This window comes from Rhamphochromis longiceps, linkage group LG1 (genome assembly GCF_057381845.1).
Source record: "Rhamphochromis longiceps isolate RC_006_pf linkage group LG1, R_longiceps_female_GT1.1, whole genome shotgun sequence".
Lineage (NCBI taxonomy): Eukaryota > Metazoa > Chordata > Actinopteri > Cichliformes > Cichlidae > Rhamphochromis > Rhamphochromis longiceps.
The window spans coordinates 29,535,106-29,553,676 of record NC_140557.1 but is presented as its reverse complement, the minus strand read 5'-3'; the positions used below and the strand labels follow the sequence as shown (position 1 = coordinate 29,553,676).

Sequence of the window (18,571 nt, the reverse complement as noted above, 5' to 3'; positions counted from 1 at the left end):
AGTACTTTTTTCAGCGTGTTTCTCATCTTTACATGGATATTTAAGATGGTCTCCTTAAGACTGTACATCATTAACAGCATTGTTAGAGGCTGTTTCTCATTACCCTGTTGTCACTCTTAACCTATGGACTGATGATTAACATCATTAAAATGTTGTTTAAGAAAATCTTCTGACTGGTGCCTCATCTTCTCTCCTTTGTTAACCTAATTTGGGTTTATTTATAAAGAGCCAAATGTGTGTTCTTTCATAAACACATGCAGCCTGAAGATCCCCCACAAAGAAAGAAAAATGATCACAATAACAAGGTTAAAAGAACCAAACACTAAGTTTTAAACCAATAAAAGATGAAAAAGTCTAGAAATTAGATTAGTTAAAAGTTCAAATGAATGCCAAATGAATCAAAAAACACTGCACAAGAGCTGAAAAGGAACAACAGAATTAATCCGCTATGAGTTTCATAATAAAACTGATTTTGCTCTTGTGGTCGTAAAGGGATGGACATGTTAGCTGCTGCTGCTGCTTCAGGATTCAATATGTTGTGCATTCAGAGATGCTCTTCTGCTTACCTTGGTTGTAATGAGTAGTAATTTGAATTTTTCTCAGCCCAAAGCAGTCTGGCCATTCTCCTCTGACATAAGTATTTTCTCCCACTGAACTGCCGTTCGCTGGGTATTTCCCCTAGAAAACAAAGTATTCTGATTCTGATTTTCTCTTTTTAAGATCATTCTCTCCAAACCCTAGAGCTACACTGATTTGCTGCAGCGTGGTGGTTGCCGTAAATGTGCAGTTGAACAGAGCTACCAAACAAAGCAGCTCCAAGTTTATAGTTAACAGACCAGCTGATTACTGAAAAAAGTGGTAGCAACATCATATAGATTGTAGTTTTAATAAACGGCCACTAGGAAGGGACAAAACTCTGCCGTAGACATCACTCAGATTTCAATATTGCATACTCTTTGACAATAGCTAGTGGTGTGTAATTATTATTTTATGGAAAAAGGTAAAGCTCCATGGTTTAAAATGCTTTTACTGTGGAATTTGAGAGTATGGCTGCACCGCTGCAATCTGAAAGACAATCTTTCAATCAGGAATAACACCAGTATGTAAAACACTGTTTAAATGGCGCCTGGAATATTGTTCTGATCGGGATCAAAGGGAAATGCAAATGCTTCAGTTAAATCCTCTTCCTCCTGTGTGTTAATTTGAACAATACAGTCACTATGGGGTACATTTTATTGTGTAAATCATGTCAGTCATGGTACCAGTGATAAAATGTTATTTTCCAAAGTAAGCCAAATTAATGATAATTTATTTAAAACATCTCTAAGGTGGAAGTCATGTTAGAAGAAAGGAATGGAGCACTGCTTCAGTGTAATACTGAGTGTGAGTGTGTGTGTGTGTGTGTGTGTGTGTGTGTGTGTGTGTGTGTGTGTGTGTGTGTGTGTGTGTGTGTATGTGCACAGCATGAGTCACCCTGCCTGCCTGTGATTGGATGGTAGTTTATGGGTGAGGGAGGAGAAAGAGAGCCTTTGGGGGCCGTCTGTCAATCTCTCCTCTGCTCCATTCACACATTCATCTGCATGCAGCGTCATGAGAGAGACAGGGGAAGTGAGCGAGATCTCATTCATAAAAAAAGAGAAAGTTCATTCATACACGCTGCACAATCCTGCTGCGCCTCAGAAAGAAAAGACAGAGGGGAGGAAAGTTGATGTGAAGGTGAAGCTGGGAGCCTGGCAACTGACTGAGAAAGTGTGTGGGTCAGTAGGATGGGGCTGTACTCTGCATGACTAGAGTGGAGCAGACTGGACTCTAGACTTAACAGGACATCCCAGAGTCCTACAGTGGTGAGTTGAATCTGCACAGCAGGATTCCCTTTAAATGATCTGACGACAGAGCGCACCCGACACAAAGATAGTTTTCAGACGCTCCTGAAACCTGATGTTATTTCTTCATCTCCTTTTACCAAAATCTTTAGTTAAAATTCCTTAATGGTGACCTGAATTTTCAAGTTTCCTTTTTTTTTTTTACATTTATTTCAGCGTTCTCCTTTGCTCTGTTTCCTGATTATGAGAGAGCAAACCTTATCCAGGTTGAAATCACAGACGGGACTCCTACCAGGCAGGTCGCTTAATCAGTACAATGAAAATCACAGTGCGGCTGATTTGATTCTGACACTTTCTTTTTCATCTTCTACAGGTATGCTGAAGCGTACTAAATACAGTCGACTGCGCAACGATTCTCCAACATCTCTGGAGGAGAACCCCCAGGGAATGTTGCCCCTGAAGCAGGACCTCTGCTTAGACTCTGAATTCAGTCAGCTGGGACTTGGGATTACTACACACCACGGACCATCCACCCTGAGGGATTTCATCCCCCGCATGGCCAACATCCGACTGCAAAGCCCTATTTCCCGGCAAGGCCTAAAAGGACAGACAGACACAGCCAGAGGCAGAAGCATCAGTGCCCCTACTGACAAACCCTTGTCCAGAACAGAGTGGGGTTCAGGAAGTAATGAGAGATTTTGCACTCACGCTTCCCTCAACGCTCCCCTATCCACGGGCCAAAATCTAATTCACCCTGCTTTGCTCTGCACAAAAAGACCTATCACCCTACAACGGATGGCAAGCCTTCCTTGGACCCCTGGATATCCTCCCTGCTCACATCACAGAGGTGGTCTGTGCTGTGTGAAGATTTCCTCTGCAAAAGGTGATCGTACAGTGGTGGGGACAGGAAGCAGAGCAGTTCACCATCACATCAAGGTACCTGACCCTGCACATGTGCATGATCAGATAGAGTAAACCAACATTTTACTTGCCCAAGTAATTCATATTCTTAATTTTGTTAATGTGTGTAAAATTCTTTGTGTGTAGAAATTACCAAAATGCTGTGCAAGCTCCTTTTCTCTGTACTATGCAAGTCGTCATGACCTAAAGATATGCCAGATTTCAGCAGTGTTAAATTACTGTTTACTTAGTGCCACGGCCAAAATAAATACACACACGTGAACATGGAAAATACACATATGCATACACTCTCTGCTCTATCCACACCGTCACACTCACAGTCACTCCCCTCCTCAGTTAGAGCCTCCTATGTAGGCAGTAGTGACTCATCCTAGCTCTCTGCTTCCCTCTAGTTCAGTCCTGCTATGTGTGTGAATGCATGTGTGTGAATATATCTAGTATCAGCATGCTGTCCTAGAACAGAACCCATCTTGTCCCGATGGCAGAGGTGTGTCCACACAGGCCTGTGAGCTGACCACTGGTGGAAATGAGAATGGACTGTCTGATTGACCTCTATAAACAAGCACACACATATGTTTCTTCTGCCCGCTCAACCCACCCATGTATACATATATTGATTTAAGTCTGGTTTTTATCAATGGACTTACTCATCCTGCCTCCAGCCTATGAGGTCTGCGATACTGAATTTCCTGCCCAGTAGAAGTGGGACTCGTCATAGTGTATTTGAGCACATGGCCTGAATATTGCCTGGTTGCTTCTCTGTCTTCCTCACATCTATATAGTCTGATAAATTCAGTTACAGTCAGACACATGTCAACATTTACCTCAACTCTGAGTTGTCTGGCATTCTAATAAGCTAAAGTAAGACTGTAAAGATTGTACTGGCTACTTGTCGCATGGTTAGAATCTGCTGACAGGTCGCACATTAAAATGTAGTCACAGCTTTTACTTTCTGCTCACTTGCTTTGCTTAAAACTGCCATCTTGCTTTTGCTTTTGTAAGCTTGAAACTTACTTATTTCTTGGGTATTCCAATCAGAATTTGCTACAAAGATTTTAAAGGTTAGTTTTGGGCAGTAATAACTCAAAGTAGCAAATCACTGCCTCCGCCAAGGACTGTGTGCCTGTCATTCAGTTTTAATTTTTAAATGTTATTTATAATGTTATTTGTAAGGTAAAGACCCTACAATAATACAGAGAAAACTCCAACAACGAGCATGTACAGGAAGAAAAATTCCCTTTAAAATGGAAGAAACTACAAACTTCTTAAACTAAGAACAAATATAAATATACACAGAGTACAACATTCCCTTTAAAGTAAATACTGCACAGAGAGTGAGCTGCCTTAGCAGAGGTTTATGCTTTCAGAGGTCTTCTTGTTTTGTTTTGTTTTGTATGATTTTATCAGTCTTTGTTGTGGAAGGATTTTGACCCACTCTTCTTTGTAAGGTTGCTTCAGTTCATTGAGGTTTGTTGGCATTCGTTCATGCACAGCTCTCTTAAGTTTCCAATACAGCATTTTCTGTTGTGTTGCATTCTGGACTTTTGGTTGTTGCAGCACTTTTAGTCTTTTCTTTTTCAGCAATTCTGTTGTAGATTTGCTGCTGTCCTTGAGATCATTGTTCTGTTACTTCACCCAATTTTGTCCAAACTTTAGCTGTTGCACAGATGGCCTCATATTTGACTCCTAAATATGTTGCTATACAGAGGAGTTTATGGTTGACTCAGTGACTGCAAGGTGTTCCGGTACTTTGGCTGCAAAACAAACCCAAATCTTCACCCCTCCACAGCTGTGCTTGACAGTAGGTATGAGCTGTGTTTGCTGATATGCTGTGTTTGATTTTTGACAGTCGTTGTGCATCATGGCCACACATTTCTGCTTTGGACTTGTCTGGCCATTGTCCCTAATGTCTTGCGGTTTTTGCAGATGGAACTTTGCAAACCTAAGCCACGCTGCCATTTTATTTTTAGAGAGAAGAGGCTTTCTCTTGGCAATCACTCAGAACAAACTTGTTCAGTCCTTTTCTAATTGTACTGTCATGAACTTTAACGTTTCACATCCTAACTGAGATCTGTAGAACCTGAGATGTAGCTCTTAGGTTTGCTGGGACATCCACTCCCTGGAGTGACATAGTGTTAACATAGCTGAATACTCCAGACCAGCAAACTACCAAAATGTCTGGTTTTTTAGTGGTGGTCACACTTCCAGATGATCATTTAATTAAGCGCATTTGATTAGCACCACCTGCTTACCTTCTTAATGCCAGTGGAAGCAGTTAAGGTGGAGTTAGTTTTTCAGTGTCCTGTGAAATCTCTTTAAGCATCACTTAAAGAACCCTGGGGTACTTTCTTCTGAATAACTAAAATACCTTTATTTTAATAGCATGGTTATATATAACCAACAGACAAACAAAAACAACAACTCCAGTGTGTTTCAGAATACATTCCTTAAGAAGTTAAACCGATTTCAGGAAAACAATGACATAATTTGGATATGAACTTTAAATTTCTGCTCTGCGTATCTAATTTATTGATTGTTTTCAAACTAGCATTTCCATCCCGTCTCACGTGTTCTATTACACTTTTTTTTAAAAACAAAATTCCCATTCCCAGCCACAAAACTCTAAGAACGCACATGGATGGAACTTAAATGACTTAAACACAATGCATAAAACCACTTTCTCTCTCTATCAGCTTTCTGGAACCTTCTCGAAGGCCCAGTTATTTCCATTCCTCTTGACTCGTTACAGCTATGTGTAAATCTATGTTGTCTGCCGCAAATCAGCTCATGAACTTTTCACCTTTTCTGCAGAATCATTTTCTTCCATCATAAAAACTAAAAGTGAGGATGCAATAACAGAAAATTCATGAAAAGTGACCAGACTCCTGTAAGAGTGTTGTGTTTCTTTAATATATTTTAATTGTTGTTGAAAGTGCGCACCTCAGAGTCCTCAGGACTCTGTTGGATGTTCCTGAGACTTTTATTACTAGTATTATTATTATAATATATTTTTCCATTGTTTTTTTTTCTGTGTGTTTTTCTAGTACATGGGTAGTGTGGAAGTGACCCAGTCCATGAGAACCCTTGACTTTGATACAAGAATGCAAGTTACACGGTAGGAGGTCCTCTCTGCACCCCTTTCTAACAAACACAAACAAACACAAATACGAATATATACATCTAATGATATAATACATGAACGTATAATACATGCAACATAATCCTGACTGCAGGGGAATGCCATATATGGATTAGGTGCTGTTTCGCTTGCACACAGATGAGGAAAAAAAGTGAGCAAAATTGCTTTATCCTGAACTCATTTAACTTTTATTTTCCCAGCTAACCATGTGTAGCTTATTTCAAAAATGTTTCAAAGAGGGAAATCAAATTAAATGTATAATATTTCATAAACGGGGCTTTCTCCTCATCATTTGATATTGAAATCCTAGTGCAGGATGCCATAACACAGCCCTCTCTGTTTACAGAAGCGCTGTTGAATGATGGAGCAGAAAATCCAATTAGATGAATTTCCTCCTAATGATCCCTCAGTCTTATTAAAAGAGAGAGAGGGAGACAAACCTCAATCCAATTCTTACAATGTGTTTTCAAGAAGAAAAACGGTCTTCCTGGAAATCAGCATTGCTTCCTAGGTAGTGGGATGTTCCATTCGTGCGCGTGGGGGTGTTTTTTTGCTTTGCCCTCGCTGACCCAAGCGTCAGAGATACAATCTCAGCTCAGATTGACTTGATTTAAAAAAAGAAACATACCAGGAATATTTTGAAGTGTTACTGCTTTAACACTGCAGATGGAAGTTTGTGATCAGCTATTCTAGTTATGTTTTTTTTTTGTTGTTCTTCTGTAATTTTTTCTTCACTACAGTGATTATTGCAAGTTATCCTTAAAAGAAGGATTTATAAGTTACAAGAAAACTGAATTTGTAAAAAGCTAAAAGCAAATTAACAAAAACAACATCTTGCAACTAGTTAGACTTCTTAAAAATAAAGACGAGGAGGATTTCGTAACACTGTAAAAGACCACGTGGGCAATGGCAAGCAGCACAACAATTTAATAATGTTTCTAAATGCAAAATTGCAAAGAATTGGAAGATTTCATCATATCATTAAAAGATTCCAAGAATCCAGAGAGACATTGGCGAAGGACAAGGCCAAAAACCAATATTGAAAGGGTGTGATCTTCAAGACCTCAGGCAGCACTGCATTAAAAATAGACAATACACAGATTTTATAGTGGAAATCCATGTGTGGGCAGCTGAAACTCACTGCTAGTGTAGACAGTTTGTGTCCTGGTCCACAAATGCAAATTGAAAATATGCCATACAATTAAAAACAAACTAAGAAACAAACAAAAGCAGTTAAAAAAAAAAAGATCCATAAAGGCCGCTACTGTACCTTCTTTAAGCCAAAGCTCATTTAAGATGGAGCGCAGATCACCTGCCTCCATCTCACCCTCCATCCTCCTTTGTCATACCAATCTGCATGTCCTCCTTCACTACATCCCTGAAACTTCTCTGCAGTCTTCCTCTTTTCCTCCTGCCTGCAGCTCTATCTTCAATATCCAGTATATCCGCTATACCTGCCCTCTACTCTCAGTACACATCACAATGTTGTCTGGAAACAGTGTAGTCCACAGAGACTCCTGCCTGACCTCATCTGTCAACCTGTGCGTCATCACTGCAACCTCAGGTCTCAGAGCTGATCCCTGATGTAATCCCATCCCAACCTTGAACCCGTTTTTCCCTCCAGCTGCACACCTGACCACTGTCTCGCTGTCTAACCTGCTGCACATCCTTTCCAGCTCCATCTCTCTGCCTCTGCCAATTTATACAAGTTTTTGAATCTTGCATACAACTCAGTATAAGCCTTTTCCTTTGCCTTTTTTTACTTCTCTCTTTCCTCCCAGTGCTGCTGTCCACTTTCTTATTTCCCCGATATCCCACTTTTTCTTTGCTAATCTATTCCTTGGAATATTTTCCTGTACTTCCTCATTCCACCACCAGGTCTCCTCGTCCTCTATCCTCCATCCAGAGAATACACCAAAGACCTTTTTTGGACTTTCCCTAAGTACTACAGCTGTTCCATTTCCTGTCATCTGGTACCTCTTCTCAACCGACCAACTCTTTCAACATTCTTCTTTCTTTCTTTCTTTCTTTCTCATTTAATCCTTGGCTCTGTCTTCACAAACGCTTTTTCTTGATTTCCAAAGTAATCATTCAGACTACTAACCAATGCTGCCTGGCACATTCTCTCCTGCCACCACCCTGCAGTCTCCTATCTCTTTCAGGTTGCAGCTTTTGCATAAGATGTAGTCCACCTGTATTCATCTTCTTCCACTTATATACATTACCCTATGTTCCTGTCTTTTGTTGAAGTACATGTTTACCACAGAATATTAACCAAAAATTCAGAAAAAGTTATTAATTGACTTGCATGTAATTGAGTGAAATAAGTATTTAATCACCCAGCCAGAATTCTTGCTCCTACGATTAGCTGTGTGCACATGTAACACACAGATTACAATCAATTACGGATACTCCTGATCTCATCTTGTTACGGACAAGACCAAATACCTGTCAATGGACATCAGGGACAAGATTTTAGACCAGCACAAAGATGGAATGGGGTACAAGACCATCAGCAAGAAGCTCAGTGTGAAGGTGACAACTCTTGCTGCGATTATTCAGAAATGGAAGAAGTTTAAAATGACCGTCAGTTGCCTCTGGTCTGCAGCTCCATGCAAGATCTTACCTCACAGGGTGAGGATGATCCTGAGAAAGATGGCGAATCAGCTCAAAACTACACTGGAGGAGCTTGTTAATAATCCTAAGACACTTGGGACCGCAGTCACCAAGAACACTGTTAGGAACACACTGCGATATGCAGTGGATTGAAGTCTTGCAGCACATGCTTAACAAGGCACATGAACAGGCTCGTATTAAGTGAACATTTAGATGATTCAGAGAAGGACTGGGAGAAAGTGCTGAGATTGGGGGAAGAGAAATGCTGAGCATGTGTGCAAACTTAGTGACCAACTACACGAAATGTCTTATCAGTGTGCATGCCAACAAGGGTTTCTCCACCAAGTACTAAGTCATGTTTGGCTTTTGAATCAAATACTCACAGCGACATGCAGATAAAAGGATACCTTTTGTGTAATATGTTGGGGGTTTTTTTTGGTTGTGTGTACTAAATGTACTCCAAAACTAAAGTAATAAAGTATTGCATTTGAGTAAGTATATTTGGTTACATTCTTCCAGCAGTGCATGTATATGTGCTTTCTGTAGTGTAGTTTTCTTCCTCTCACATGCACATCACATGTCCGCAGGGCACACCAGATCACATACAAAGGTATCTCTGTGTTACTGTGTGCATGTGCTTATGTGTCTATGTGTTTGTGTGCAGAGAGGCAATCAGCAGACTTTGTGCGAGGACATTGCTCAAAACAGCAGTGAAAACTAAAAGGGTAAGGCTTGTGTACACAGACAGGCACACACTCATACTCACACACTCTCTCTTTCTGCCACGTTCAGCTGGAATAACAGTGGTTTTTGTCATCATTAGCCTGTTTGCAAGGGACTGTCTTCTGTTCTGGGTCAGACAAACCTGCAGTTTTCTGGAAGAAGGATCATCCTCACTGTCTCCACCGACAGTATGACTCTAATCGCTGCCTCGTCCTTACAGGTGACAGTGTCAGCATGTTAAACCCCATCAAAACAGCCTCATGTCAGGTTTACTGGCAAACCTATCTGCTATTGTATCATTTCCTCTTTTCTCTTTCACAGAAGATTGCCCACCACCCCATGCAGACCATTTCATTTGCCTCCGGTGGAGATTCAGTATGTTCATATTCTCAAATCTTTCCCCTTGTACACGTTGATGATCAGATAGGGACACAAACAGGGTAGCAAGAGCACAATCACACACACAGTGAGTAATTTGATTTAGTCTGATTATTGCATTGGTGTACTACCATTTATGGAGGATTAAATCATTTCCTGCCTCAACTCTTGATCATTCTGCTCTTTTAATTAGTGGTACAAGGTCAGCATCTGAAAGCATGCTACAAATGAAACTTCAGACTTTGGCAAAAATGTCTAAACATTCCCTTGTGATTAATTTTAATGAATATGATTTATGCAAAGAACCTCTGATATTCAACAGTATATTATCCCCAGCATTCAGAGTGTGCTGGGGGTATACTGACCTTTATTTTGTTCAATTTAATTTGGATTCTTCATTCTTGGGAGTGTGTCACGTGAATGTTTTGCCTGTTTCAGAAGCGAAGCCTTCCAGAAAAGTTTGACAACCACCTCCTTAAGTGTTTAAAGCTTGTTGGTACTATATAAAAGAGCTGGCAAATATAAAGAAAAGATTTTATTTGATGGGTTATTTCTGCTAGAACTGTAGCAGTGATTAATCATGTGACTGCTTGTGAGTTTTCTCTTAAGGATTACTCTTTCAAGTCTGAGTCATTTAATAAATGTGTCTGTTTACGGTTTTACCCTTAATTTGGCTCATTGTAAAACTCTTGAATGTAATTCTTGTGCTAATTAATTGCTAAAGGCGACAAATCATGAAATCCTTTGCTGTGACTTATGCACTCATCAGAGCTAACTGCCTTCATCATCTTTACACCTTGCCAAGCGCTTATCAGACTAATTACTCAGGTCTATTCTTCTTAATTTGTTTCCCTCTGTGCGCACATATATCCACATGACAGGATTCAAGTTATTTGGCCTGAGTGAAAATTTCCTGTGCCCTAAAAATGTGTGTAATGAACATAAAAATCAATGCAGATCTGTCTGTAGGGCATGTGGTTATTAGCTGCTGTCTAGGTCAAACTGCATTTTGGTTGGCCTTTTAGTTCAAACACAGATTCACTACAAATCATGTGCAGAAATATACACTGACTAAAGATGAGAGAAAATAAGAAGGTAGTTACTCTCTGGGAAAGACAACACCAGCAAAGCTGTGGATGGGATTATAGCTCACCGTTTTTAATTAATTAGCCATACTAATCTTGTAGTGTGCTCTAAGCCTCTGCTCAGCTGGCTTGGGCACATGAAAGATAGCAAAGGGGAATTAAATTCAGTCTGACACATAAGCTTTATGGTGAACCATATTCAGCTTACTGTGCTCTTGTATTAGGCTGAACTCTTCAGACAAAGCGTACACGTGGATGAACATTAACTGAAAATAATGGGTGAAAATATAAATTGAAATTGAGCTTTCCACATGGAAAAAGTCTATCGAGTCATTTTTTGCATTTATAATTTATAATCATGCCTTTTATTGTGTTTTTCTCTCTCAATTTGTTTACAGGACATGGCAGATTACATTGCTTATGTAGCTAAAGACCTTGCCAATGACAGAGGTATGAGAGAGAGTTTGCTTTGAGCTGGCCTTACACTCAAATTTCAATTTACTGATTGTTATGAAAATAATGTTTGACTTTTGCTCTCTATGGCAGCCTGTCACATCCTGGAGTGTCCCGAGGGTCAAGCCAATGAGGTTATCAACAGCATCGGTCAGGCCTTTGAGACGCGCTTCCGCCACCTTCTCAGCCAGACACCATCGGTCCTGTCCACCAGTTCCAGGTTATAGCTCTTACATGTATATATGTGAATATATATATATATATATATATATATATATATATATATATATATATATATATATATATATATGCATGTGTGTATATATACATAAATATTATAGTATATTATGGATTTGCTATTAAATATAGAAACAATATTATGCAGTATTTACTGTATGGGACAGGGATAGTGGTGGTGGCCCCATGATCGGAAGGTCGGGAGTTCGAAATCCACTGAACGGCTACCCTGAGGTACCCCTGAGCAAGTTACCATCCCTACACACTGCTCCTCGGGCGCCCAATGGCTGCCCACTGCTTCACAGAGCGTATGGGTTAAATGCAGAGAGGAATTTCCCCACGGGGATCAATAAAGTATACATTATTATTATTATTATTATTATTATTATTATTATTATTATTATGTCAGTGACTCTGAGTGAATTCATATGTACATATAAGTATAGCTGAATATATGTGTATATGTATGATTGTATATAGTGCCATAAGTATTGGCCCCCGTCCTGATGTTTGCATATTTGTTACATTTAAATGCTTCAGATCAACAAATAAATTTTAATATGAGACAGAGAACCATAATCAATACAAAATGCAGTTTTTAAATGATACGTTTGGTTTATTAGGGCTAAAAACTATCTGAACCTACTGGGCCTTTGTGAAAAAGTAATTGCCCTCTAAATCTAATAACAGGTTGTGCCACCCTTGGCGACAAGAACTGCAATCAAGCACTCGTGATAACTAGAATAACTGAGGTGTGGAGGAATTTTGGCCCACTCTTCTTAGAAGAATTGTTTTAATTCAGACATACTGTTCATGTTAAACAAGCATGATTTATGCTTAAGTATCTCAATCAGATCATTTTGGCCTAATGAAAGTCCAGACTTTGAATAACCCATCAATATTTTTTTGAACCATTCGGCGTTGGACTTTATGGTCTGTTGAAAAAACCAAAGCGTCATTAAGCTTCAGGGCACAAATTGATGTCCAAACGTTCTCCTTCAGGTATTTCTGCTAGAGAGCAGAATTCATGGTTCCAGCAGTTTCAGCAAGTCCTCCTGAAGCAGCAACGCAGCCTCAGACCACTACACTACCACCGACATGTTTGGGGCACAAACCTTCCACAAAGTTCAGCTTTATCTCATCGGGCCACAGAATATTTTTCCAAAAGTCTTGGGGGTCATCAAGATGCTAATTGGCAAATGTGAGATGAGCCTGTGTGCCTTCCACTCCTGGGAAGGTTCACCACTATCTCTCACTATCTCACCCGGATATATGTAAATTAGTTTGTTTATCGGTTGTTTTTGAGATCTTTTAGCCTGTTTCACTTTGTCAGACAGGTTCTATTTAGGTGATTTGTTGATTCAGCAGGTCTGGCGGTAATCAGGCCTGGGCAAGTGAAACTGAACCCAGGTTTCAAAAAAATGTCATTAATTACGGTTAATTCATGGTTTAGCAAGGGAAGGCATATCAGGGTATCTTTATCTGATATTAAAATGTATCTGTCTTTTCTGTCCTTCCTTCCTTCTACCAATACCTCAACACTATGTGTATATTCAGACCGGCACTGAGAATCTGTCACAAATGGTGCCCAGAAGAGTTAATAATAAACCAAAAGGCAAACCGGGAAGGAGAATTCAGTGAACACCGTGACTATTACAATGTGAACCCAGGAGACCCAGGTGGAATAAAAGACTTTCAGGTCACAGAAGAGGAGAGCAAAGAAGATGCTAACATTCACAGGGTAAGACTTACCTGTAACACCAAAGCACTAATAATTTACAGTCACTTGAGTTTGTGTATATAAGGACAGGACCTTGAACACAATTTGTTCAGAAAGAAAAGTTCCCATTGTTGTTGTAAAAGCTTAAAACCACATCTCTTGGTGCTTTTCAGCATTTTTAAAGTGGTCGACTAGCATGAATACAGTTTAGTATTTGATAGTGTTATGTCATAGCTTGTCACATTACAATTTGAAACATATTATGTTGCAATGCATGAGACTGCATTATTTAAACTTATATTGTATAGGATGTACTGTAGACTATAATCACATCTATGGACTAAGTTCACAAACTTAGCATTGGCTAAAAGTTTTAGCATTTAGCCAACAGATAAGCTGGATCTGATTACTTTGCAGTAATCGCTGTAAATGCTGAAATGCTTTTCCAGGAGACTTTGTAACTTATACAAGGTCATTTTTAAATGGCAGCCAAAACGTGGTTTTTTTGTGAAGAAATATAGAAACGATGTTGTTATAATTAAATATGATAGCAGGCACACAGTGCACTAGCACATTTTATGGTCTTGTTATTGAGCACAAAGGTTGATCCCAGAGGAGAAACACTTGAGCTACTTCTCACCAAACATCACCTCACAAGTTTTCTTCACTTCCCAGAATTACCAGATGATAATTTCCTGTCATGACTGCTCATCTCTAAAATGTTACCAGCGCAGTTGCCCCTAAACACACACACACGTTCAAACGTGCACAGCCAACAATATGTGTCTGGTGTGTATGACTCATGGTGTGCCATTGCAGGTCTGTTTCCCTCGGCCTGTTTCCCTTTATGAGAACTGCTCCATCACAGATGAGACTCCAGCTCCACCTGCAGGTGAAAATCAACTGCGTTATCCGAGTCCAGTTTCGAGTTTGTCCATATAATGCATGTGTCCCTCAAGTACAATTATGACTTCTATGCCTCTATGATTCAGAGGAAACTGTACTTTACTTTAACTTGGTTATTAAAAATCAAATAAAGTGAGCAGTGCTTCAATTGGGGTTTAAAGCTGTTGCTTTTCAACTGTTGTTTTCTTCCTCTATCTAATCTCCATCAGATTTAGAGCAGTCTGAGATCAATACTGAACAACGCTCTCTGCTCACTGAGACGCGGGTCCAGAAGCTGATCCAGGAAGAAGGATGGTTCCACGGCAGGTTGGTAATCAATATCTGTTTGACTATGAGTGATGCGTCAAAATGCTGCTAATTCCAAGGTCATTCTCTCCCGTGGAATTTTGTTTGTTTCATCACAGGTTGGGAAGAGAGCAGGCGGAGTCGCTTCTCACCTGTAGCGGAGATTTCCTGGTCAGAGAGAGCAGCTCTGCCGCTGGTCAGTATGTACTCAGCGGTATGGAGGGAGCTACTGTGCGACACCTACTGCTGGTTGATCCACATGGACAGGTACAGCTCTGCTGGTGGATTTCAAATATCGTTTAAAGAAGAGAAAGAAAGCAACTTTTAAGCATATTTTCCATTTATTGACCAGGTGCGGACCCGTGATCAGGTGTTTCTGAGCGTTGGCCACCTGGTGCGATTCCACATGGAGAATCAGATGCCCATTGTTGCTGGAAGCAGCGAGCTGTGCCTGAAACAGCCGATCCTGCAAACACACAAACATTCACAGACTGCCAGATGCATGGTCTTGAATTAGCAGTGGTTTTTGAGATGAAACACAGAGAGGCCTAGCAACAACAAAAAGAAGAATAAGAACTTTTAAACCTTTAAACACTTTCAGCTGCCTCAAGAGAAGAGCACCCCTGGACATAATTTCCAGTGAGCTGTGATCATTTTTCCAAACTGTTGGGACAATTTTGCATTATTTGCCCATTATATTATTTACTGTGTGTTTTGTTTTTTGTTTGAGTAAACTCTCAAGTCACTGCTTGTGCCTGTATTGAGAACAGCCTTTGGCCTGCAGAACATCCTGTCTCGCTCCCAGGCAGTTTGCTATTATTTACTCAGTGTCTCAACACAGTCTCTGGTGTTGGCAGGAAATAACCAGAATGTTGGCAGGCTTTCCAAATCCTTTTCTATATACTATATTTGTCTCGTGCTCATTAGTTTTGATTTTCTTTTGTTTTCGTTCCCACTTTCCATGCTTAACTTGAGAAAAATAACTTTTCATCCCACTTGTTTGTTGCATACTGAATATGAAACTGCAGTGGTCTTTGTATCTAGAAGCCCCATTTAGGTCCACATTACATGTGGTTAAACACATCTTTGGGTCTTTTACACAAGTGATTAAATCGGATTTTGTTGGTGATTTATTTGACGTTAAACCTCTAACCAGAATAACAGAACTTTGTTTTGAAATCGTGTTGCAGTCCATCCAAGAGTTCCAGTCAATTCACGCCACAACAAAAAGATATCAAACTAATGGAATTAGCTTCGAGTGACTAGGGATTGTACCATAAAATAAACAGTTCCTCACAACATTGCCCACATTATTGTTCAATTTAGAAAAGCTAAAAGCATTCAGATGTCATTGTATTCACGATAACATTTAACTGAATAACTTGGTTGTATTGAAATTTTCTTTTTTTTCCCCATTTACTACAAAAACCTTAGATACCCTGCATAATTATGAGTTGTTATACACATACAGTCACCAACCCCTTCGTCATGCATGTAGACATTCCCAGGATGACGATGACGTTTAAATTGAGGATCAGAATGGGAAAGAAAGATGATTTAAGTAACTTTGAATGTGGTGTGGTTATTTTTGTCAGATGGGCTGATCTTATTATTTCAGAATAATACGACCAGCTGACTCACCGAGATTCTAGTGGATTGGGAGATTCACATTGTGGATATGCAGCTGACAAATCGTCACATCCACATGTACATATAGTGATTTTGAATCATATTGGCATGCCATCCTATCAGGTCAATATGGATCAAACTCCCTGAGGAATCTTTCCAGCACCTTGTTGAATCGGTTCCATGAAGAATTAAAGCAGTTCTGAAGGTAAAAGAAGAAGAAGAAAAGTTGATGTTATGGATGATTCATCTTCTGTACTTCATGGGCTGAGCTCACATGGTGAAGCTTGAAAGCAAGAGCCAATAAAATGTATTATTATTATTTCGTAAACTCCATGTTTAGGATCAGCATGGTAATTGCAACTTTGTGCAACAATTTTAAAGATTCTGGCTGTTTTATTGAACATGATTAGGTTTGGCCTTGGGAGTTTTACTCTGTTTCATTGGTTTACTAAATTTAAACACTACCAGCTTTTTGATTGTGATAGATAAAAAAGAAACATGGAGAAAAAAAATTCCCTTGCATTTCAAATAAGTGGCCTCAAATGATTTGGACTAAAGTGGACAGAATTGAGCCCAACTTTAAAGAAAACCCCAGAACATCAGATCCTAGTCAAAAGGTGTGAATATCAAACCATTAATCGCATTATCAAAAACACTGTAGCGTATTTATTTAACACATTATTACATATTCAGAGAAGAGCTTTGAAGGCCTTTCTAGAAGCCTGGAGAACTATTCCTGAAGACTGGTTAAAGAAACGACAAAACGGCTGTCTAAGTTTTTACCTTATGTACTATATTTCCATGTATAGTTGCAGATCTTTCAATAAATCCATTAACTTACTTTCCACTTGGAAAATATAAAGAAATCAACATTTTTACACAATGTGTGTTTCTTAAAAGTCATTATGATTTTTCATTTTATTTAAAATTTTGCATATAATATCTAATTATTTCTTCTTTACTGAAAGAAAACAAAAGGATGTTTCACTGCATCCATGTTTCACTGGATATTTCACACCACAAGGTGGCGCTATCAGTCTTTACAAGAGCTCTTCATCCTATACTATGCCAGCACATTTTCCCCTGATTGGTCAAATAGATCTGGATAGTTTTCTAAAACTGTATCTCCATTTAATCTTATATGCAATATAAAGCAAATTCACAAGAGCTAAATACAAAGAGTGAAACCTTTTTGCATTTCAGTGTCTGTTTTAATGATATTCACACAGATGTGTCTGAAAAATCAGTGAAAATAGCTGGTAATAAACAGCCTATAACAACAACTGCAGCGCTGCTCCCTCAGATTTCAGCACCCTGTCACTTGTAGATTTCGGTGTAGTAAAAAGAAAATGACTGTATGCTCAAAGTATGCAGTGGACTGTTTGGGGCTGTGCTGCCCTCTCAGAGAGACTTGGAGGGTCTCTCCCACACTAATCACCTTCAGCACTGTTTGCCAGGCTGAGACTGAGGAACAACTGGCGGTTGATGGGTAAATAAACTGCTCTGCCAATAACCGAGAGAAAAGCGACAAACACTGATAGGATATCTAAAGAACAGCAACACTCGAAGCCTTTTGTTCGGTAACTCTTTTGGATGTTATCACAGAACCTACATGCCATTTAACTTCCCACAATTCTTGGTAAAGAACAGGAAATGAACACACTTGAAATATTGTCCCCGTGTTTTCCTGAACACTTTATGCAGAAGGTAAATGTAATAATGATATCTGCGTCATTTGATACAGTCAGTAAACAGGCAGGGACTGAATGCATCTCTGTCCAAACAAACAAAAAAAAAAATCAGATATCATCTTTTAATATGAATGCTGTCACAAGGATGAAATTAAATAATTTTACAACCAAGAAATGCGGTTTTCCTGCTTCGCTCATGCCCATGTGGATTCTCTCTGAGTCACACGGACCTCACCCAGAACAACTCACCAAAAACAACAATGACCTAGTGTGTGATGCCATTCTTTCAGACTTGTGAGGCCTGGTGAGGGTCACATGTTGTCAAACTTGCGAGGTCACCATTTGACCTCTGGCCCCTAGCTTGCAAAGCTGCGGAGTGTAACTGTACAAGACAGTCAATTTATCAGACTGGTGTTGATAATTTGAACAAAGGAAATGTTTGTCTATAGATAACCCTCTACTCTTGGACTCTTGAGCAGGATAAAAGCATATTTTTACTCTGGTATAAAAAGAAATTTGGCACTTTCAGTGAAAGGCAGTAATTTTAAGTGACTTCAAAGACACCGATGATATTTCAGTTAGAAAAAAAGAAGGTTGGACATTCAACATTTGAATAGATATATGATCAGGAGGTTTTAAATGGTAATACTGAGACATTTTTGGTCCCAGCCTTCCAAACATCCGTTCGCTTCAGGTTCGTGGGAGCCAATCCCAGCTGTCTTAGGGCGAGAGGCAGGGTACACCATGGACAGGTCGCCAGTCTGTCACAGGGCCAACACAAAGAGAAAGACAATTATTCGGACTCACATTCACACCTATGGGCAATTTAGAGTTTCCACTTAACCTAACCCCACTAACTGCATTGTCTTTGGACTGTGGGAGGAAGCTGGAGTACCCATGCAAACACGGGGAGAACATGCAAACTCCACACAGAAAGACCCTGGTGGACCTAATTCCTGGTGGAA

At 39.7% G+C, this 18,571-nt stretch overlaps 1 protein-coding gene across 2 annotated transcripts; it reads left to right on the top strand.

The window, feature by feature from the left end:
* The first annotated feature begins 1,587 nt into the window (after positions 1-1,587).
* LOC146678942 (SHC-transforming protein 1-like) lies at positions 1,588-16,666 on the top strand. 2 transcript variants are annotated; one of them, XM_085405176.1, is made up of 14 exons: positions 1,588-1,844; positions 2,040-2,118; positions 2,197-2,759; positions 5,789-5,859; positions 9,164-9,224; positions 9,323-9,442; positions 9,544-9,597; positions 11,084-11,135; positions 11,232-11,358; positions 12,933-13,116; positions 13,915-13,987; positions 14,211-14,307; positions 14,406-14,553; positions 14,639-16,666. In XM_085405176.1, the coding sequence occupies exons 2-14, from the start codon at positions 2,067-2,069 to the stop codon at positions 14,801-14,803; spliced, it is 1,767 nt and encodes a 588-aa protein (XP_085261302.1). In that variant the 5' UTR covers positions 1,588-1,844; positions 2,040-2,066; the 3' UTR covers positions 14,804-16,666. The 2 variants fall into 2 exon arrangements, with proteins under 2 accessions (XP_085261302.1, XP_085261295.1); XM_085405169.1 differs by lacking the exons at positions 1,588-1,844; positions 2,040-2,118 and having other exon boundaries at positions 2,199-2,759.
* The last annotated feature ends 1,905 nt before the right edge of the window (positions 16,667-18,571 follow it).

Bases quoted from the DNA above. Each gene is read 5' to 3' on its own strand.
- LOC146678942 (XM_085405176.1), top strand. From the start codon at position 2,067: ATGAGAGAGCAAACCTTATCCAGGTTGAAATCACAGACGGGACTCCTA. The intron at 5,860-9,163 runs GTAGGAGGTCCT...GTTTGTGTGCAG, and splicing joins ACAAGAATGCAAGTTACACG to AGAGGCAATCAGCAGACTTT. The intron at 9,443-9,543 runs GTGACAGTGTCA...TCTCTTTCACAG, and splicing joins TCGCTGCCTCGTCCTTACAG to AAGATTGCCCACCACCCCAT.